The following is a 15,891-nucleotide window of genomic DNA, read 5'->3' on the forward strand; positions in this document are numbered from 1 at the left end:
TCAATGTTTATGTCTGTATTTTGACCAATCACTATCTCACAGCCTAGGCACATGCCTGGTATTTATGGTTTGCATTTATTAGCTGTGCTTATCATGCTCTAGGCTAGTTTTTAATAAAAACAGTGCACTATGTCACCTAACCCAGTATTAACACATACATATAAATTACTCCTTCAAACAAAATCAAGAGCCTGGATAAAACAGATAGGCCTTGCACTCTGCCCTGAAGGTTGACAAATTGTTATACTGTGTTCATCCCAATTTTCTGTATTATCTGAGCATGAAACTCAGGCTGTGTTGGACCCAGATTGGGAGGAAATTTCACTTGAAGGCTGTTGAATGACAGTGCCTTACCCACAGACAAACAAAACTAAGGAGGTTCAGCTTACCTGCCCAGCTGATCAAAATGATCAAGATAAAGCTCAAGGAGAGAGGATGTTTCTGAGATAACTACAGCCCTTTTGTGCACATGTATCAAAACAAATATCTTGAATTAGGTCTGGAAACAAACGTGGAGCCCATGCAACCTCTAGAGCAGAGTTGTAGGCCTCCACCAGCTATCCCCTCTTTTGCTAATCACAGGTACATCTTATAGGGCCTAGGCAAAATTGCAAACCTCTGGGATGCCAAATATCCCAATACATGCAGGGAGAGGCTGGACCACCACCCACTGGCTGGCTGTGTGGGGGATTGGGTGCACCCGGTAAATGGGTGGTGCAGTGGGCATGATCTCCCTGTGCACTGGAGAAAGTCTATGTGGGCTTGTGCCTTAAAGGCACAATGTCTTTTAGGAGGAGAAATGGCATGGTACCCTTTTCCTTCCTACTGTTATTCAACAAGAATGCATAGTGTTGAGGCTGAAGGACTTTTAGCAGGAGGAGGAGGAGGTAAAGATTGTTGAGATGAAAAGGTTGAGCCTGGGCTGTTGAAGAGAGGAGAATCAGAAAACAGTGCAGTCCCTGTGCCAGCCTGTTCCCACCTCGTGGAGGGAGGCAATGAGATGAAGTTAACAGGGAAGAGAAACAGTGAAGAGGTAAGTATGGCCCAGGAGGTGAAAGGGAAAAAAAGAAAAGGGGGTGAAGCAAAAGAAAGATCCAGTGGAACCAGACAGATATCCCCTGGAGGGAGAATGACTGCTGCTTACCAAGCCCTGGCAAGAATGTGTCCAGGGAGTCTGACCCTTTTAAATATAAAATATTTTCTGAATGCTGTAGGGAGGGAGGAGCACGGAACAGTGTCCAGATGTCTCAGGACTAGTCATAAGGGGATGTGCAGATTTGGAAGGTACAGTCATGGCTACAACAGACACCAGCAAGATCCTCCAAATGTAGTTACAGACTCACAACAATTAAAATAATAAAATGCCAGCAAATCAGCCCAGTTCTTTTTGCTTCTGTCATCTAGCAAATGACCCAGACACTGGACTGTACAGTAGCTACTAGACCCAGATGGGGAAGGGGCAAGGATTCCTCCTCTCAAACTGCGGAGCACTATGGCCACAGTAGCCCTTTGCAATCTTAACTTGCCCCTGCAGGTAGGGAAGAACAGGAGTATCCTCACAGCACCAGATCCTCCATAATCTGTAGATTGGAAGCTACTGTGAAGTAAAGCGCCAGAAGGCATATGGGGGCACAGATCCTACATGCCACCCCTCTTTCCCCATCTCCACATCCAGCCTTTCATAGACGAGGAGATAGGATTTATCCCTTAATGAATGGAAACAAAGTTCAGACATAAATGTCAAGGACAAATGATTGTGCTGCATCATCAGTAGAATGCTATCCATATCATGCTATCTTAAAATATTATCTCATAGAATCTATGTTCTCATATCAGACAACTTCTTTCTGTTGGTGCAACTATTCATTAAAGGCCAACAACATACTCTGATTTTCCCAATATAATTCCTGCCTTGAAGAATTTACAGTCTAGAAGACAAAGTCAGACAAGTTGTACTGGGAAAACCAGAGGGAGCCATTTCCTTAGATAAAACTATTTTTGCTTCCACTTTCTAATGTTTACCATTTATTCATGGATGGTGGGAAGGGTAAATAGTAACTGGAAAAACAAGTAAGTGAGTCAGGCCCTCTTTTTGCGAGAAAGGATTTGCTAGCATAGATATCAGCAAACTCTCATAGGGTAGATGCAGCTTGCCATCAGCAAGAGTTCTTCCTCTCGTATAGCTTACACCAGCTCCCCGAATAAAACTGCATCTACAATAGGGCTTTTGCTGGCATAGTTATGTCAATTAGGCGTGTGTGGGTTTTTCCCCACACTCTTAACTTTCAAAACTTTTTAATGTAGATCAGACCTAAGTAGGAAACAAACTATAGGTTCCTTCCTCTCTGGGCCAGAATCTGTGATCTTTGGTACCAATTAGGTGCTTGAAAGGTCACCATAAAATTAAATATCACTTTTCTGAAAGTAAAGGAGTACTTGTGGCACCTTAGAGACTAACAAATTTATTTGAGCATAAGCTTTCATGAGCTACAGCTCACTTAGCTCACGAAAGCTTATGCTCAAATAAATTTGTTAGTCTCTAAGGTGCCACAAGTACTCCTTTTCTTTTTGCGAATACAGACTAACATGGCTGCTACTCTGAAACCTGTCATTATGCAATTTTCTGAAAGTGTTTCCTCTGTTATTGCTCCAAGTAACACCTCAGATCACTGTAACCAAGAGCAAAGAACTTTTTTCTCTTCCCCCTCACCCCTGAGTTTATCAGTCCTGGGTGGCAAAGCTCCAGGCTGTCAGTGCCCCACACCGTCCATTAAATCGATGGACACGCTCCTGATGATGATGTGCACTACTGACAAAAGGAGTGTAGGGTGGACATGTAAAATTGATGTAATTACTGCAGTTGCTGTACATCAAAGTAACTTAAATCAGCTTAATTTTGTAGACTTGCTCTCAATGTCACAGCTAAATACAAGATGGAACAGATTGTTTAACATAAGTAGTTACGCATATTTCAAGAAAAGAAAAGGAGAACTTGTGGCACCTTAGAGACTAACAAATTTATTTGAGCATAAGCTTTCATGAGCTACAGCTCACTTCATCAGATGCATTCAGTGGAAAATACAGTGGGGAGATTTATAATACGTAGAGAATATGAAACAATGGGTGTTACCATACACTGTAAGGAAAGTGATCACTTAAGGTAAGCTATTAGCAGCAGGAGAGCGGGGAGGGGCGCCTGGTCTGATATAAAGTGATTACTTTGTAAAAAGTGTTACCCATAAGTAACAGTGTGTTTTTGTCTGTTATTTTTCTAAATGATTGTCGGTTTCTCCCATGTAGTTGCTATTGGGGCATTTGGTGCACTGGATAAGGTATATCACATATTGTGATAGACATGTATAAGACCCATGGATTTTGAAAGGTGTGTTGTGGGGAGTGCTGATCATCATACCACTGGAAATACATCTGCAGGTTTTGCATCTATTGTTCTGGCAAGGTCTGGTCTGGTACCACTTTGAACTGGTGTGTCCTAGTCTGTGGGGAGCTTGCATCTGATGGTGAGCTTGGAGAGGTTGTCTGAAGGCCAAAAGACAGGAGGTCAAGAAAGATTTCTTTCACGATGGGGTACCCATCAAGTAGTAGTTGTAGTAGTTTGATGATACAGTAGAACCTCAGAGTTAAAAACACCTTGGGAGTGGAAACTGTAACTCTGAACAAAATGTTATGGTTGTTCTTTCAAAAGTTTACAACTGAACAGTGACATAATGAAGCTTTAAAACTTTACTATGCAGAAGAAAAATGTTGCTTTTAACAATCTTAATTTAAATGAAACAAACACAGAAAGTTACCTTACCTTGTCAACTATTTTTATAACACTTTCCCTTTATTTTTTAGTAGTTTACGTTTAACACCATATTGAACTGTATTTGCTTTTTTTTGGTCACCGTTGCTGCCTCATTGTATACTTCTGGTTCCAAATGAGGTGTGTGGTTGACAGAAAGTTATGTCAGTTTGCAACTCTGGTGTCCATAACTCTGAGGTCCTACTGTATCCCAAATAGGTTCCAGTGTGGAGTGGCAGCTACGGGCGCGCAGTTGGTGGGGGCGGGGGTATTTTTCTATTATATCCATGTACAGCATGTATTTCTTTCAGAAAGTAACAGCCCCTTCTAAATTGGCTACACAAATCAGCAGAACACATTTTCCAGAGATAGAGAATAACATGCCTACAGATCACCAGACTTCTGCCTGGGGTAGGGTTCAAACGTGCAGTGCCTGAGCGTACCTCAGATTCAATACTCCAGCACCACCTTACAGCGAGAACTCCCTGCAAACCCTTAGCTAAGGTACGGAGCAAATACAACCTCTGACCGGGCCTGAACCGTAACGTAGGTTGTAACACCCGCCCTACATCGCCCTTGTGCTAGGGTTGCTGCCCCGCGTGCAACTCAATCTCTTTGGCCTGCTAGTGCGGCACATTGTTCTCGAGGGGAACTCATCCTTCAGGAACTTCTTCTGCCACCCTCGGCCGCACTGCAGCGTGCCTCTCGCTCTGACAGAGGGGCTACTGGGCCAAACTAGCGCCCGCCATGGTGCCCTGGCTCGCAACGCCCCCTCACGTTTGCCCCAGCCGTTTTCCCGTCAACAAATCTGCAGCCCAGGGCAGCTGCCCTGAAACGTGCCCCCCTCCCGCGCGGGGCTGCCCCATGGCTAGCGCAGCCCCTGCCCCAGCGGCGCGGAGCGGGCGAAGGCGTGACTCGGCGCGGGGATTACTTGAACCAGGGGCCAGGCCCCACAGCCAGAGCGTCAACGCCCCGCCCGCGCGCGCGCGCGCGCATGAGCGGGCGGGTTTGGCGGCACTTGGAAAAGCGGCATATTCAAAAGAGACCCCAGCCCAACCGCCACCACAGCCGGGCACGCGCTCCCTCGAGCGCCCCCAACCGCTCCGCAGCCTCCAGGCGCAAAGCCGACCGAGCGTAAACCAACCACCCCAGTAAGGCCCCCATCGCGCACGCATGCGCAGCTCTACCCTCTCCACCAATCACGATTTGGCTGCTCCACCATTGAGCCCCGCCTCACCCTTCAAATACAGCCAATCGATGGCGCTGCCCAGTCATCGTCCATAACCTGCTGCCAATCTCGTGCCGGGTATTATAATCTACTGGACGGTTCAGGCCCAATCAGAGGTCCTACTTGCTCCGTAGCTAAGGGGCGGTGTGAAGGCAGAAAATGACGCAGCGAGTTTTCCGCGCCGTCGCGTTTACGGCCGGTTTTTAACTCCACAATCTCCGCCTCGGTTCGTGACGTCATGACGTTCAGCTACGTGCGGCTGGTGATGTAGAGGTCACGTGAGGACAGCGCCGCTGCTGCGCGTAGGGAGCCCCATCCGGTCGGTGCGGCCGCCGGTCCCTGTATGTCGCTCGTCTCCTCTTTCTCTCGTCCTCGGGGTCTTCCGTCCAGTCCCGCCGCCCCGCCTCGCCGCCGCCCTTGATGTGGGTCGGGGCCGGGCGGAGAGAAGATGCCGCCGTCCAAGTCCCGCAAGATCGCGATCCTGGGCTACCGGAGCGTGGGTGAGCGCGGGGCTGTGGCTCCCGGAGCGGGGGCGGTGGGGGAATCGAAGCGGTCGGGCCGGACTGGGGCGGCGGCAGGCGCTCGGGCAGGCCGGGTGGCCGCTCCCGAGAGCCCGGGACCGGGCGGCGGCCCTAGGAAACTTGCCGTTTCGAGGCTGTGGCGGCTACGGGTGAGTGGCCGGGCTGGTTGCCGTGGGCGAGCCTCCCTGGAGGCGGGGAGTGCGGTGGGAGCCCGGCAGCGGCGCTGAGCTGCGAGCCTGGCCGACCCCGGGGCGGGGGGTTCCCCTCCTGCTGCATCGCTCTCTAGAGCGTCCTGCGGGCTAGTTCCGCACCTTGCGCCGAGAGTCCCCAGCGACAGGTGGAGCCCGGCCGGGAGCTGCCGGGGGAGCGGGGACTCCGGTAGCTTCACTTGACCGGGACAGCCTGGGGCGCACTAACCGTGCGGGGTGCCGCCAGAAACTGATCCGAGTTACGGAAAGGAGCCGCCATCCACGCGGGTCTGATGGCTGGCACCGTGCGCGGGCCCTGTAGGGGAGAGCGCTGCCTGTCTCGGTATCTGCCTGGCCTCAGGGCCGTCGGGTTTGCCGTGACTCCTCAGTCTGCCAAGGCCCTGGAGTGGGGGGAATTCCGAGTGCTACAGCTCCCATGGTGCCCTGTGGCTAGGAGAGGGGCAGTGTGCTGATCGGCGAGCCCTTACCCGGGGACTTCATCTAGCCCTCTCATGCGGCTTTCTAAAAAGGTCACCTGGTCAGAAATGCCTCTTGTGAAAAGTGTTCTTAATCATAATGGCCAGGTGCCTGCTATCTTACTGGAAGGAGTGATGCCCACTGTTCAGGGCTCACCGTAAAGCTATCTTTCTGGCTAAGGAGTTAACACTTCTAATATAAAACATTCACTTTAGCAGGGTTCACTGCCGCACGAATTCTCATGTTTTCCTACATGCTTGTGTGTTTAATGGAGTGATGGCTTTCCCAGAACCTTTTTATTAATTGAGCTATTGAGTTGTGATTGCTGAGACACCAGCTAGGTACAAAGAAAAGGAGTACTTGTGGCACCTTAGAGACTAACAAATTTATTAGAGCATAAGCTTTCGTGATTATGCTCTAATAAATTTGTTAGTCTCTAAGGTGCCACAAGTACTCCTTTTCTTTTTGCGAATACAGACATAAATATTTATGCCCTATTATTAATAAAGTTTATTATAATAAAGTTTATTACACAGAGGACATAAGCCCTCTCCTGCTGCTAGATTCTTCCTCTGGAATTGATTTGCACCCATCTGGGTGAAATATCGTGGTGTGTTAAATGTCCGGTTCTCCCTGTGTGTCTCTTCCTTCAATTTGTGACTATGCTCTAGCCTCAATCTCTAGGGACATCCCTTCTTCTTGATGGCTGGTCTCTAGATGTTTTTCTCATCCCAAATTTATGAAGATGTTCCAGGTTTATATAGTAGTAGTGCTGACATGGCAGTGCTGGACCTGTGCCTTTATCACTTCACTGAACATGTGCAGTACTACTGCTGTTGATCCATGCAAATTAACCCAAGCAGAAGAATTCCCCAGAACCATCCAGCAGCAGTCTTAAACTAACAGTTATAATCAGTTTTTCTTTATCTTCCCACACTGTATGATTACCCTTTTCTTCAGGTAGATCTTAGGGTTCTCATGGCTTAATGGAACACAATTTCTGATCTTGCTACAAAAGAAATCTTTTAAAAATTAAGCTAGCTAAGCCACTCCCCATGTCACTTCTGTGATTAGTAAAAGTTGACAATGTGATCTTCAGTAGGGACCTATATTTAGAAGGGAAACAGGAAGGAGAATAAAATCTCTGTACTTTGTCTGCCCACAACATGGGCTTCCAGAAACAACTGCAATAGAAATGTTAAATATTGGTAATTGTCTGAATCTGCTCAGTTAGGCCCCAATTCAGCAGCAAAGCCCCCAACATTGAATTTTGTTGAATAGAAGAGTAACGAATTGCTATATGCTGTATAAGAATGGGTGTTTAACTGTCATATGTACAGCAATAAAAAGGATGGATACTAAAAAGTAGGCGGTAAGACTGTTTAACATAAAGTTATGTAACTGCTTAAAAGTGAGTAACATCAATTACTTCCCTATAGAATTAGGGTCCCTCCCTGATACTTCTACCGTTTGAGCAATTTGATTCTAGAAATAGATTGTCTCAACTCAATTCTTTCTTTCTGGCCACTAAAGACACAAGGTGGGTGAGGTAATATCTATTTTTGGACCAAGAAAGACAAGCTTTTGAGCTACACAGAGCTCTTCTTCAGGTCTGGGGACCTAAAGAAGAGATCTGTGTAGCTTGAAAGCTTGTCTTTCTTGGTCCAAAAATAGATACTACCTCACCCACCTTGTTTCTCTAATATCCTGGGATCCACATGGGTACAACAATACTGCAAACAATCTCTGACCACTGTAAGTTATGAGGGAAGCCTTTAGGCTAGAATTCCTGAATATAGTTTCAAATATTTTTCATGCACTTGTTTTAGTTAAAAATTCAAACTACAGAAACAAATATTAAAGAGTTTATTGGAACTTTGCTTTCATTCTGTAAAACTGCTTATTCATGAGGGCCATTGAAGTGATAAGATTCATAGCTTATTGTCAATATCTAGGAGACTGACAATGGTGTCAAAAGCTCTACTCATTAGAGAAACAAATTGACAACCTCCACCAGATAAAGGAATAATTGATCAAGGCTTGAGTAAAAGAAAAATGAGGAAAGATACTCTGCCTAAAGCGCTGTCTGTCAAGCGCTCCATTTTGGAAGCTCCCTAAAATTTGAACTTCGCAGCATGTTCTGCAGAGCTGTTTCTGAGCAAGATTGGGGCGAATTCCAAAACTGAAGTGCCATTGTAGAGAATGTCTGCCAACAGTTCTTTCAAATCAAGACTGCTTCAGCTCATTAAGACCTACACCAATCTTGACTCTGGCTATATGGCATGGAAAGAGAGTCTGAGTAGGCAGGGCCTAGGCTGTTTGCAGCTTTATAGGTTAAAGCCAACACCTGGAAAATCATAAGCCGCCAATTCAGATCATTAAGCATAGTGCAATGTTTGGCACGCTAGTTTAAAAAGCAGCCTTCCACATTCCATCCAGTCTTCATTTTCTGAGTAGATTTTAAGATGTACTCCCAAGAAGTGTATTGCAGTAATCTAAACTTGAGATGATAAAGCATCAGTTGTGGTAGAGGTCCATATCCAAGAGACGTTGCTAAGTACAGTTTCCTATTGCCAAAAATTGATGATCCATCAATAATGGAGAATCTAAACAGACATCCATTCTGCAAACATGAGTAACTAGTGGACAAGCACCCTCATCCGGAAGGTCAGACATAATCTCTCCCTCACGCTCCATTTGGTTTCCTCCAGACTACCATCTCTGTTTTGTCTGGATTGAGCTTCAGCCACCTTGCACTCATCCATACCCCAAACTCCTTTAGATGTTTGAAAAGGTACTTGACCGCACTATTGCTGTCAGAAGAGGGAAGTTGAGGAGACTACTTACTGAAAAGACAGCTCTCCAATTTAAGTTAAACCATTGCAACTTCTGAATGTGGACAAGGTGATTGTTTTGACTCCACAAGATGCAGGCAGTTAAGTTAGAAGCCAGATGATTATTTCCCCAGAAAATAACTAGCAGTTTCTTCATAATGGGAGAAACTTGACTCTGTTACCAAACTGTAGTAGCTAGGGTTAATCAGCTATTTAGTGTTCAAAACATTCATAGACTCTGGTAAAGTCAAAGAATATTTGCATCCTAAACAATGATGGCATAGACCTTTTAAAAAAATTATGAACTCTAAAAAGAATCTACATGTTTTGTATAGCCTGGTCAGGAAATAAAATACTTGAAAATTCAGTGTGAGAATAATGGGTTTACATGAGGTGAAATGAAGTAAGAATGTGAGGCTGTTTTGAGTTGTTTGATGAGCCTTTCCAAGTTTCCTGAGGATGGCAGACAATTTGATGAAAAGCAGCATAGATGGGTCTGATGTTTGCTGTTGGATTATCTGTTTGAGGCAGACACACTTGTCTTCCCACTAGAATAGTGTCCGTTTCTTAAATGAGATAATTTGGTAGAATAGCCTTGAGAAGGTGTCTGTAGGGCTTCCCTAAAGTATTATCCAACTCCACTGTCTCAATGTATGTCTGTTGTAGTATGATGGACCTTTGGACATGGCATTTTTTTCCTGCCTTTACATTGGTAGTTGCACTGCAGGTCTTAGATACGTAGCTGAAGGAATGAGAACTTCCCTTATCTGAAGGTTCAGATTTAGGGCTTGTCTACACTTAAAACACTGCAGCTGCTCTGCTGTAGAACTTCAGTGAAGACTCTACCTATGCCAGCAGTAGGGATTCTCCTGTCAGCGTAGGTAATCCACCTCCCCAAGAGGCAGTATCTAGGTCAAAGTCTCTGTCTACACTGGAGGCTAGGTCAGTTTAACCGCTTTGTTTGGGTGTGGATTTTTCACATCTGAGTGATATAGTTATACCGACCCAATTTTGTACTGCAGACCAGCTCTCAGAAGTGATTTGGAAAAGTCTTTTCTATGTTAGAGTCCCTAATAGAACTAAAATAACTAATTGGGCATTTGGTGACCTGCCTGTCTTTTAGCTGGACTGTCTCTTATGATTTTCTCAGGTTTTGCATGCTGTGGCATCTTATCTGGGTGTAGAACAGGGGTTGGCAGCCTTTAGCACTTGGCCTATCACAGTAATTCGCTGGCAGGCCGCGAGACGTTTTGTTTATGTTGACCATCCACAGGCATGGCCCCCCAAGCAGCTCCCAGTGGCCGGGGTTTACTGTTCCCGGCCAATGAGAGATGCGGGAAGCAGCAGCCAGCACGTCCCTGCAGCCCATGCTTAGGTCAGTGTAACGTACAACGCTCAGGGGGTGGCTTATTCACACCTCTGAGCAACATGAGTTATATTGGCCTAAACTATAATGTAGCCATAGTCTAAGGCTATATCTACACTATGCATCTTCTAGTGACACAACTGTGCTGCTAGAGCCGTGCAGCTAAAAGGTGTGCAGTGTAGTCGCTCTTTGTCAGAAGGAGCTGTCCTGCTGCAAAAAAAATTCCACCCCCAAAATTCCAAAGCAGTAGTAGCTTTGTCGGCATTAGAGCTCTCCCACTAACAAAGCTCTGTTCACACCGGTGCTTTTCGTCCGTAAAACTTTGTCATTCGGGGGTGTGTGTTGTTTTTTTCCACACCCTTAATGACAAAAGTTTTACTGACGAAAAAAGTCCGTGAGACAAACAGGTTTCACCTCTTTTTTCTCTCTTCCTCTCTCGTTCTTTATCTCTTTAGTCTCTGCAGGTGTCTGTAAACCTATCACAGTATTATGAGCCTTTGCTCACTTTCTTGATATAGTCATTTGAAAGCATTCATGCTTCTCAAGGATAAACAAAAAATGCAAGAAATAATGCAGCCATCTCTGGACTGGACTGCGACTTCCCTATAGCATTTATAGTAGGGCAGATCACAAATACTGTTCTGGGGAATTTAAGCATTTGTGCAGGAAGATGGAGCAAACATCCCCTTATTCTAGCAAAAAGTTACAGCATTTCTAAAATTACAAATGGAGTCAGGAGTTTGCTTTTAGTCACTTTGAATGATGGCACCTTTCAGTACAGGACTCATAACATCATGATGCGGTATCCATTTAGTATTAAATCAGAGGGAATAGATCCTTCTGTTACATACTAGATAGCCAGTGTCACTATTGTATCTGGCGGAGAACAAAAACCTTCTGTCATGTCAAAGTACGTCACTACAGAATTAGTGGGGCCTGTAACACACCAAAGCCATTGCATTAGATCCACCTAGGATGTAACATTACATTCTAATGGTCAGGATTTATGCAGTATTTAATACTTAATTAGAAACATTATTAAAATGAAAAGGTCTTAGACTGGGAACTTGATTAAATGGTCTTTACAGTGGGGATGCTCTAGAATACCAAGATAAACAAAATGGCTGCTCCCAGCAGGGGGACTGAAATGAGACTTAAATGCCAGTTTTAATTAAAAATTTCTTTTGATGATTGATTTTACCCTTTAGAAGTCAAACTTATTGCAGTAAACTTTTTAACAGTAGGTGGGACACTAGAGGCAGGATGTTCAGCTACAATATCAAGCCACAGCAGGGTTATTTAAGGACACTGTGCTAGGATTAACTCTTGATTTGCCTGCTTTATATTTTCTCTGTCAAATCCTTAAATGTTTATGCTTGTAGTTTTCTGACTCAGTGCTAGCTCACTCTACCAAGTGATAACATCTTTGTCTGAAAGGAAGGGGCTCCTTGTTTGAACGAGGCATGGATCCTGCTATTGCTATATTTATATAAAAGTTGAAAGTCTATTGTTAAGAATACAGTAACTAACTTGCAAGGGTAGGTTCTGCTGCAATTAAACACTGGATGTTTGGGTGTGCAGTGCTGTCTTATGGAAGTGCCAAACAATTCTTTGACTTCTACAATGCAGCCACTTAACAATTTATTCTTATACTGATGCCAAATTCAATTATAAAGTAAAACACTAGACTACTTTAACTTCCGGTAGCTCTCAACGGTGACCTGCAAGAATTTATTTTAAATACAATCTAGCTGTAGGAATATATGCTGAATAATTAAAACATCAAGGGCTTATCTACATAGCACGTTAGTGTGGCAAGCCAAGGTGTGAATCTACAGTGCACTAGTTTCCTTTGCAGTAATGTTCAGTGTGGATATTGCTATAGTGCACTAAAAGTTTCATTTTAAAAAAAAGAGTACTTGTGGCACCTTAGAGACTAAGAAATTTATTAGAGCATAAGCTTTCGTGAGCTACAGCTCACTTCATCGGATGCATTCACTTAAGATGAGCTATTACCAGAAGGAAGGGGGTGAGTGAGGGAGAAAACCTTTTGTGGTGATAATCAAGGTGGAAATGGCCCACCTTGATTATCACCACAAAAGGTTTTCTCTCCCCCCCATCCCCCCGCTGGTAATAGCTCATCTTAAATGAATGCATCCGATGAAGTGAGCTGTAGCTCATGAAAGCTTATGCTCAAATAAATTTTAGTCTCTAAGGTGCCACAAGTACTCCTTTTCTTTTTTATATCACTTGTGTGTGTGCATGCTTATACTCACCAGGAGTGCTTGAGTTGATGTGCAGTGCACTACAGGTAGGTATCCCAGTGTGCCACTTGCCACCATCTGGCACAGTGCCTTTTGGAAAACTTTTTTTGCAATGTGTTGTGGGATAGAAGCAAGTTGCATGGGGGTGTCTGGGAGGAAGAGGTCAAATTCACATGTGTTTACTCACAGAATGGTATCTCCGTGAGAGAAATATCCCAATGGTTTTAGTTGCCTGTTGTCCTTCATAATATCTGTAAGACAAAGAGGGGAAAAGTTGCCGCCAGGGTGCAGAGCAGAGGTGGAGTGCCTGTCTGACTTGAAGAAAAGGAGTACTTGCGGCACCTTAGAGACTAACAAATTTATTAGAGCATAAGCTTTCGTGAGCTACAGCTCACTTCATCGGATGCATCCGATGAAGTGAGCTGTAGCTCACGAAAGCTTATGCTCTAATAAATTTGTTAGTCTCTAAGGTGCCGCAAGTACTCCTTTTCTTTTTGCGAATACAGACTAACACGGCTGCTACTCTGAAACCTGTCTGACTTGAAACAGCCAGACGCAAAAGCCCATTAGAGCTCAGCATGGAACTGTGTTTCCAAGGAAGGCTTTGAAAGAGCACTTGAAAGTGTGTGTGTGGGGGGGGGGGGGGGGACGCTGTGCTCTATCTTGCCCTGAACTTTTGAGGCAGTTAGGAATTGCATAGTGCTTGGAGTACATTTGATGAATATTCCACTGTCTTTTATTGAACCTATGAATTATGCAGTGGTCACTATACATTTATAATAAGGGATCTAGAAAATTTGTGGCCATGAAAATTTGTGAATTCAGTCTTAAAGGGTCTCTGTACAACACTTTTCTCCAGCCCCAGACATGGTGAGTGTCTTGAGGTTTCAGAGTAGCAGCCATGTTAGTCTGTATTCGCAAAAAGAAAAGGAGTACTTGTGGCACCTTACAGACCAACAAATTTATTAGAGCATAAGCTTTCGTGAGCTACAGCTCACTTCATCGGATGCATTTGGTGGAAAAAACAGAGGAGAGATTTATATACACACACAGAGAACATGAAACAATGGGTTTATCATACACACTGTAAGGAGAGTGAGGAGTGGAGAAAATTAGGCAATTTTTCAGTTGCATGTGAAACTATAATATTTTGGCCCCTATTTCCATATGTATGAGTACAGGGCAGTGGCAATGAGTATTGGTACTATTTTCAACAAGCAGTGGGGATTTTATCTGCTATCTGACTCCTGACTCTAACAAAGGAATGGAGACCACAGCTATTGCAGTCGTCCCAAAGTCCCTCTAGCCCATATGCTACTAACCTGTTTGTTGCAATAATGACTGCTGAAATCATCATGGAATGGCATGCAAAAGAGAGATATGAAGCAGCCCTCCCTAGAAACCTTTGGTCCATTATCTCTGTTCCAGTAAGCAGAACTATACTATCCCGCTAGGCTAGAATTCATAAATGAGGATAAACTTCTTGAAGTTCATATCAATGCAATAGGGTATGTGAAATGAAAGGGTAGGTGAGTTGGTGTACATTCTAAATGTCCCTGAGGATCTCAAGTGCTGCAAAACTCAATCATAAGTGGTACAGGAGGCTAACATACAACACTAGGTCAGTGACACAACTCCTTGGGAACAAAGGAGCAGATAACAAGGCATGATAACACTTAACATGTTAGTCACTTCTCTGCCCTCTTTTGAATGACCACACTATCAATGACTTCTGGAAAACTGCACTATAAACCCCTCTGCCATATACATTGGTCAAACTGGACAGTCTCTACGTAAAAGAATAAATGGACACCAATCAGACGTCAAGAATTATAACATTCAAAAACCAGTTGGAGAACACTTCAGTCTCTCCGGTCACACGATTACAGACCTGAGAGTGGCTATCCTTCAACAAAAAAAACTTCAAAAACAGATTCCAATGAGAGACTGCTGAATTGGAATTAATTTGCAAACTGGATACAATTAACTTAGGCTTGAATAGAGACTGGGAGTGGATGGGTCATTACACAAAGTAAAACTATTTCCCCATGTTATTTCTCCCCCCCACCCCACCCCCCACTGTTCCTCAGACATTCTTGTTAACTGCTGGAAATGGCCCACCTTGCTTGTCACCATGAAAGGTTTTCCTCCTTCCCTCACTCCTTCCTGCTGGTAATAACTCATCTTAAGTGATCACTCTCCTTACAGCGTGTATGATAAAACCCATTGTTTCATGTTCTGTGTGTGTATATAAATCTCCCCACTGTATTTTCCCCCGAATGCATCCGATGAAGTGAGCTGCAGCTCATGAAAGCTTATGCTCAAATAAATTTGTTAGTCTCTAAGATGCCACAAGTACTCCTTTTCTTTTTGCGAATACAGACTAACACGCTGCTACTCTGAAAACTATAAAAAGCATTATAGCTCTTTTACTAGTTCTGCTTCGTGAGTGAATGTCATAACATCTGCTTTATGACTAGAAGCATGTAGTTTAGAACATCCTTGATGATGTAACAACCCATATCACTCATCTTCCCATTCCATCCTCTCCCCAGCATCCTCATGTGTACATAAAATCTATGTTCTGAACAAATAAAACCCTGCATAAACGCATCTTCATGGCAATCGCTCAGCTACCTGCTATCGTCCTCTAGGATTTCAATAGAAATAGATCCATTCAAGTGCCATCATCCCTCCCTGCCCAAAGTCTGAAAATCCCCAAAATCTTGTTAGTACTTAGAATCATCATTGTTACTTGACCTGCCCATTATAGGATTGGGATCAGTGCTGTCTCCTTACTATATGTGCCCAGACGTCACATGAGTGGTATGGATCCAAGGAAATTCAGAGTCTGGGTGATGACACCTAATAGACTTGCATAAGAGGCAAATTGATAGTTACCAATAGGTGCTTGTTTAAGAGAAGTTGGCACCATGCCTTCCTTTAGTTGGGCACTAGCTTGCAGCAGAAGGCAACCCCAGTCTTTTCCAGCTTGCCTGACAAAACATGCGTAACTCACAGGTGGTAACTCAAAGTTCTTAAACACATCCAGGATCTATGACAAAATTAGCTAACCCATAATGAGAATGAGTTCTTTCCGTGATTATCACTACGTATTCTACTTCTAGCGTACATTCTTCCTATTGCATCTCTTTGTCAGGAGGTCCCAAAGTGGGTGGAGTGGGCCAGCTGTCTTAGTTCCTCCTTACAC

General features: G+C 44.3%; 1 protein-coding gene and 1 long non-coding RNA gene across 10 annotated transcripts in view; one reads left to right on the forward strand and one right to left on the reverse strand.

The window, feature by feature from the left end:
- Positions 1–5,261, reverse strand: part of LOC119851345 — a 68,068-nt gene extending 62,807 nt beyond the window's left edge. The window contains exon 1 of one of the 6 annotated variants that reach the window (XR_006279498.1): positions 5,040–5,211. This is a non-coding gene — a long non-coding RNA (uncharacterized LOC119851345). Of the gene's footprint in view, positions 1–389; positions 468–4,245 lie in introns of those variants that run through there. The other 5 variants (XR_006279495.1, XR_006279493.1, XR_006279494.1 and 2 more) reach the window with 5 other exon arrangements.
- Positions 5,255–15,891, forward strand: part of RHEB (Ras homolog, mTORC1 binding) — a 61,479-nt gene continuing 50,842 nt past the window's right edge. For all 4 annotated transcript variants that reach the window (XR_006279492.1, XM_038391048.2, XM_038391047.1 and 1 more), the window contains exon 1: positions 5,255–5,530. Coding sequence is in view for 3 of the 4 variants with exons in the window: in XM_038391048.2 (XP_038246976.1) it covers positions 5,479–5,530 (52 nt within the window). In the remaining variant the exon portion in view is untranslated. The remainder of the gene's footprint in view (positions 5,531–15,891) is intronic.

The sequence above is a fragment of the Dermochelys coriacea genome, chromosome 2 (genome assembly GCF_009764565.3).
Source record: "Dermochelys coriacea isolate rDerCor1 chromosome 2, rDerCor1.pri.v4, whole genome shotgun sequence".
Lineage (NCBI taxonomy): Eukaryota > Metazoa > Chordata > Testudines > Dermochelyidae > Dermochelys > Dermochelys coriacea.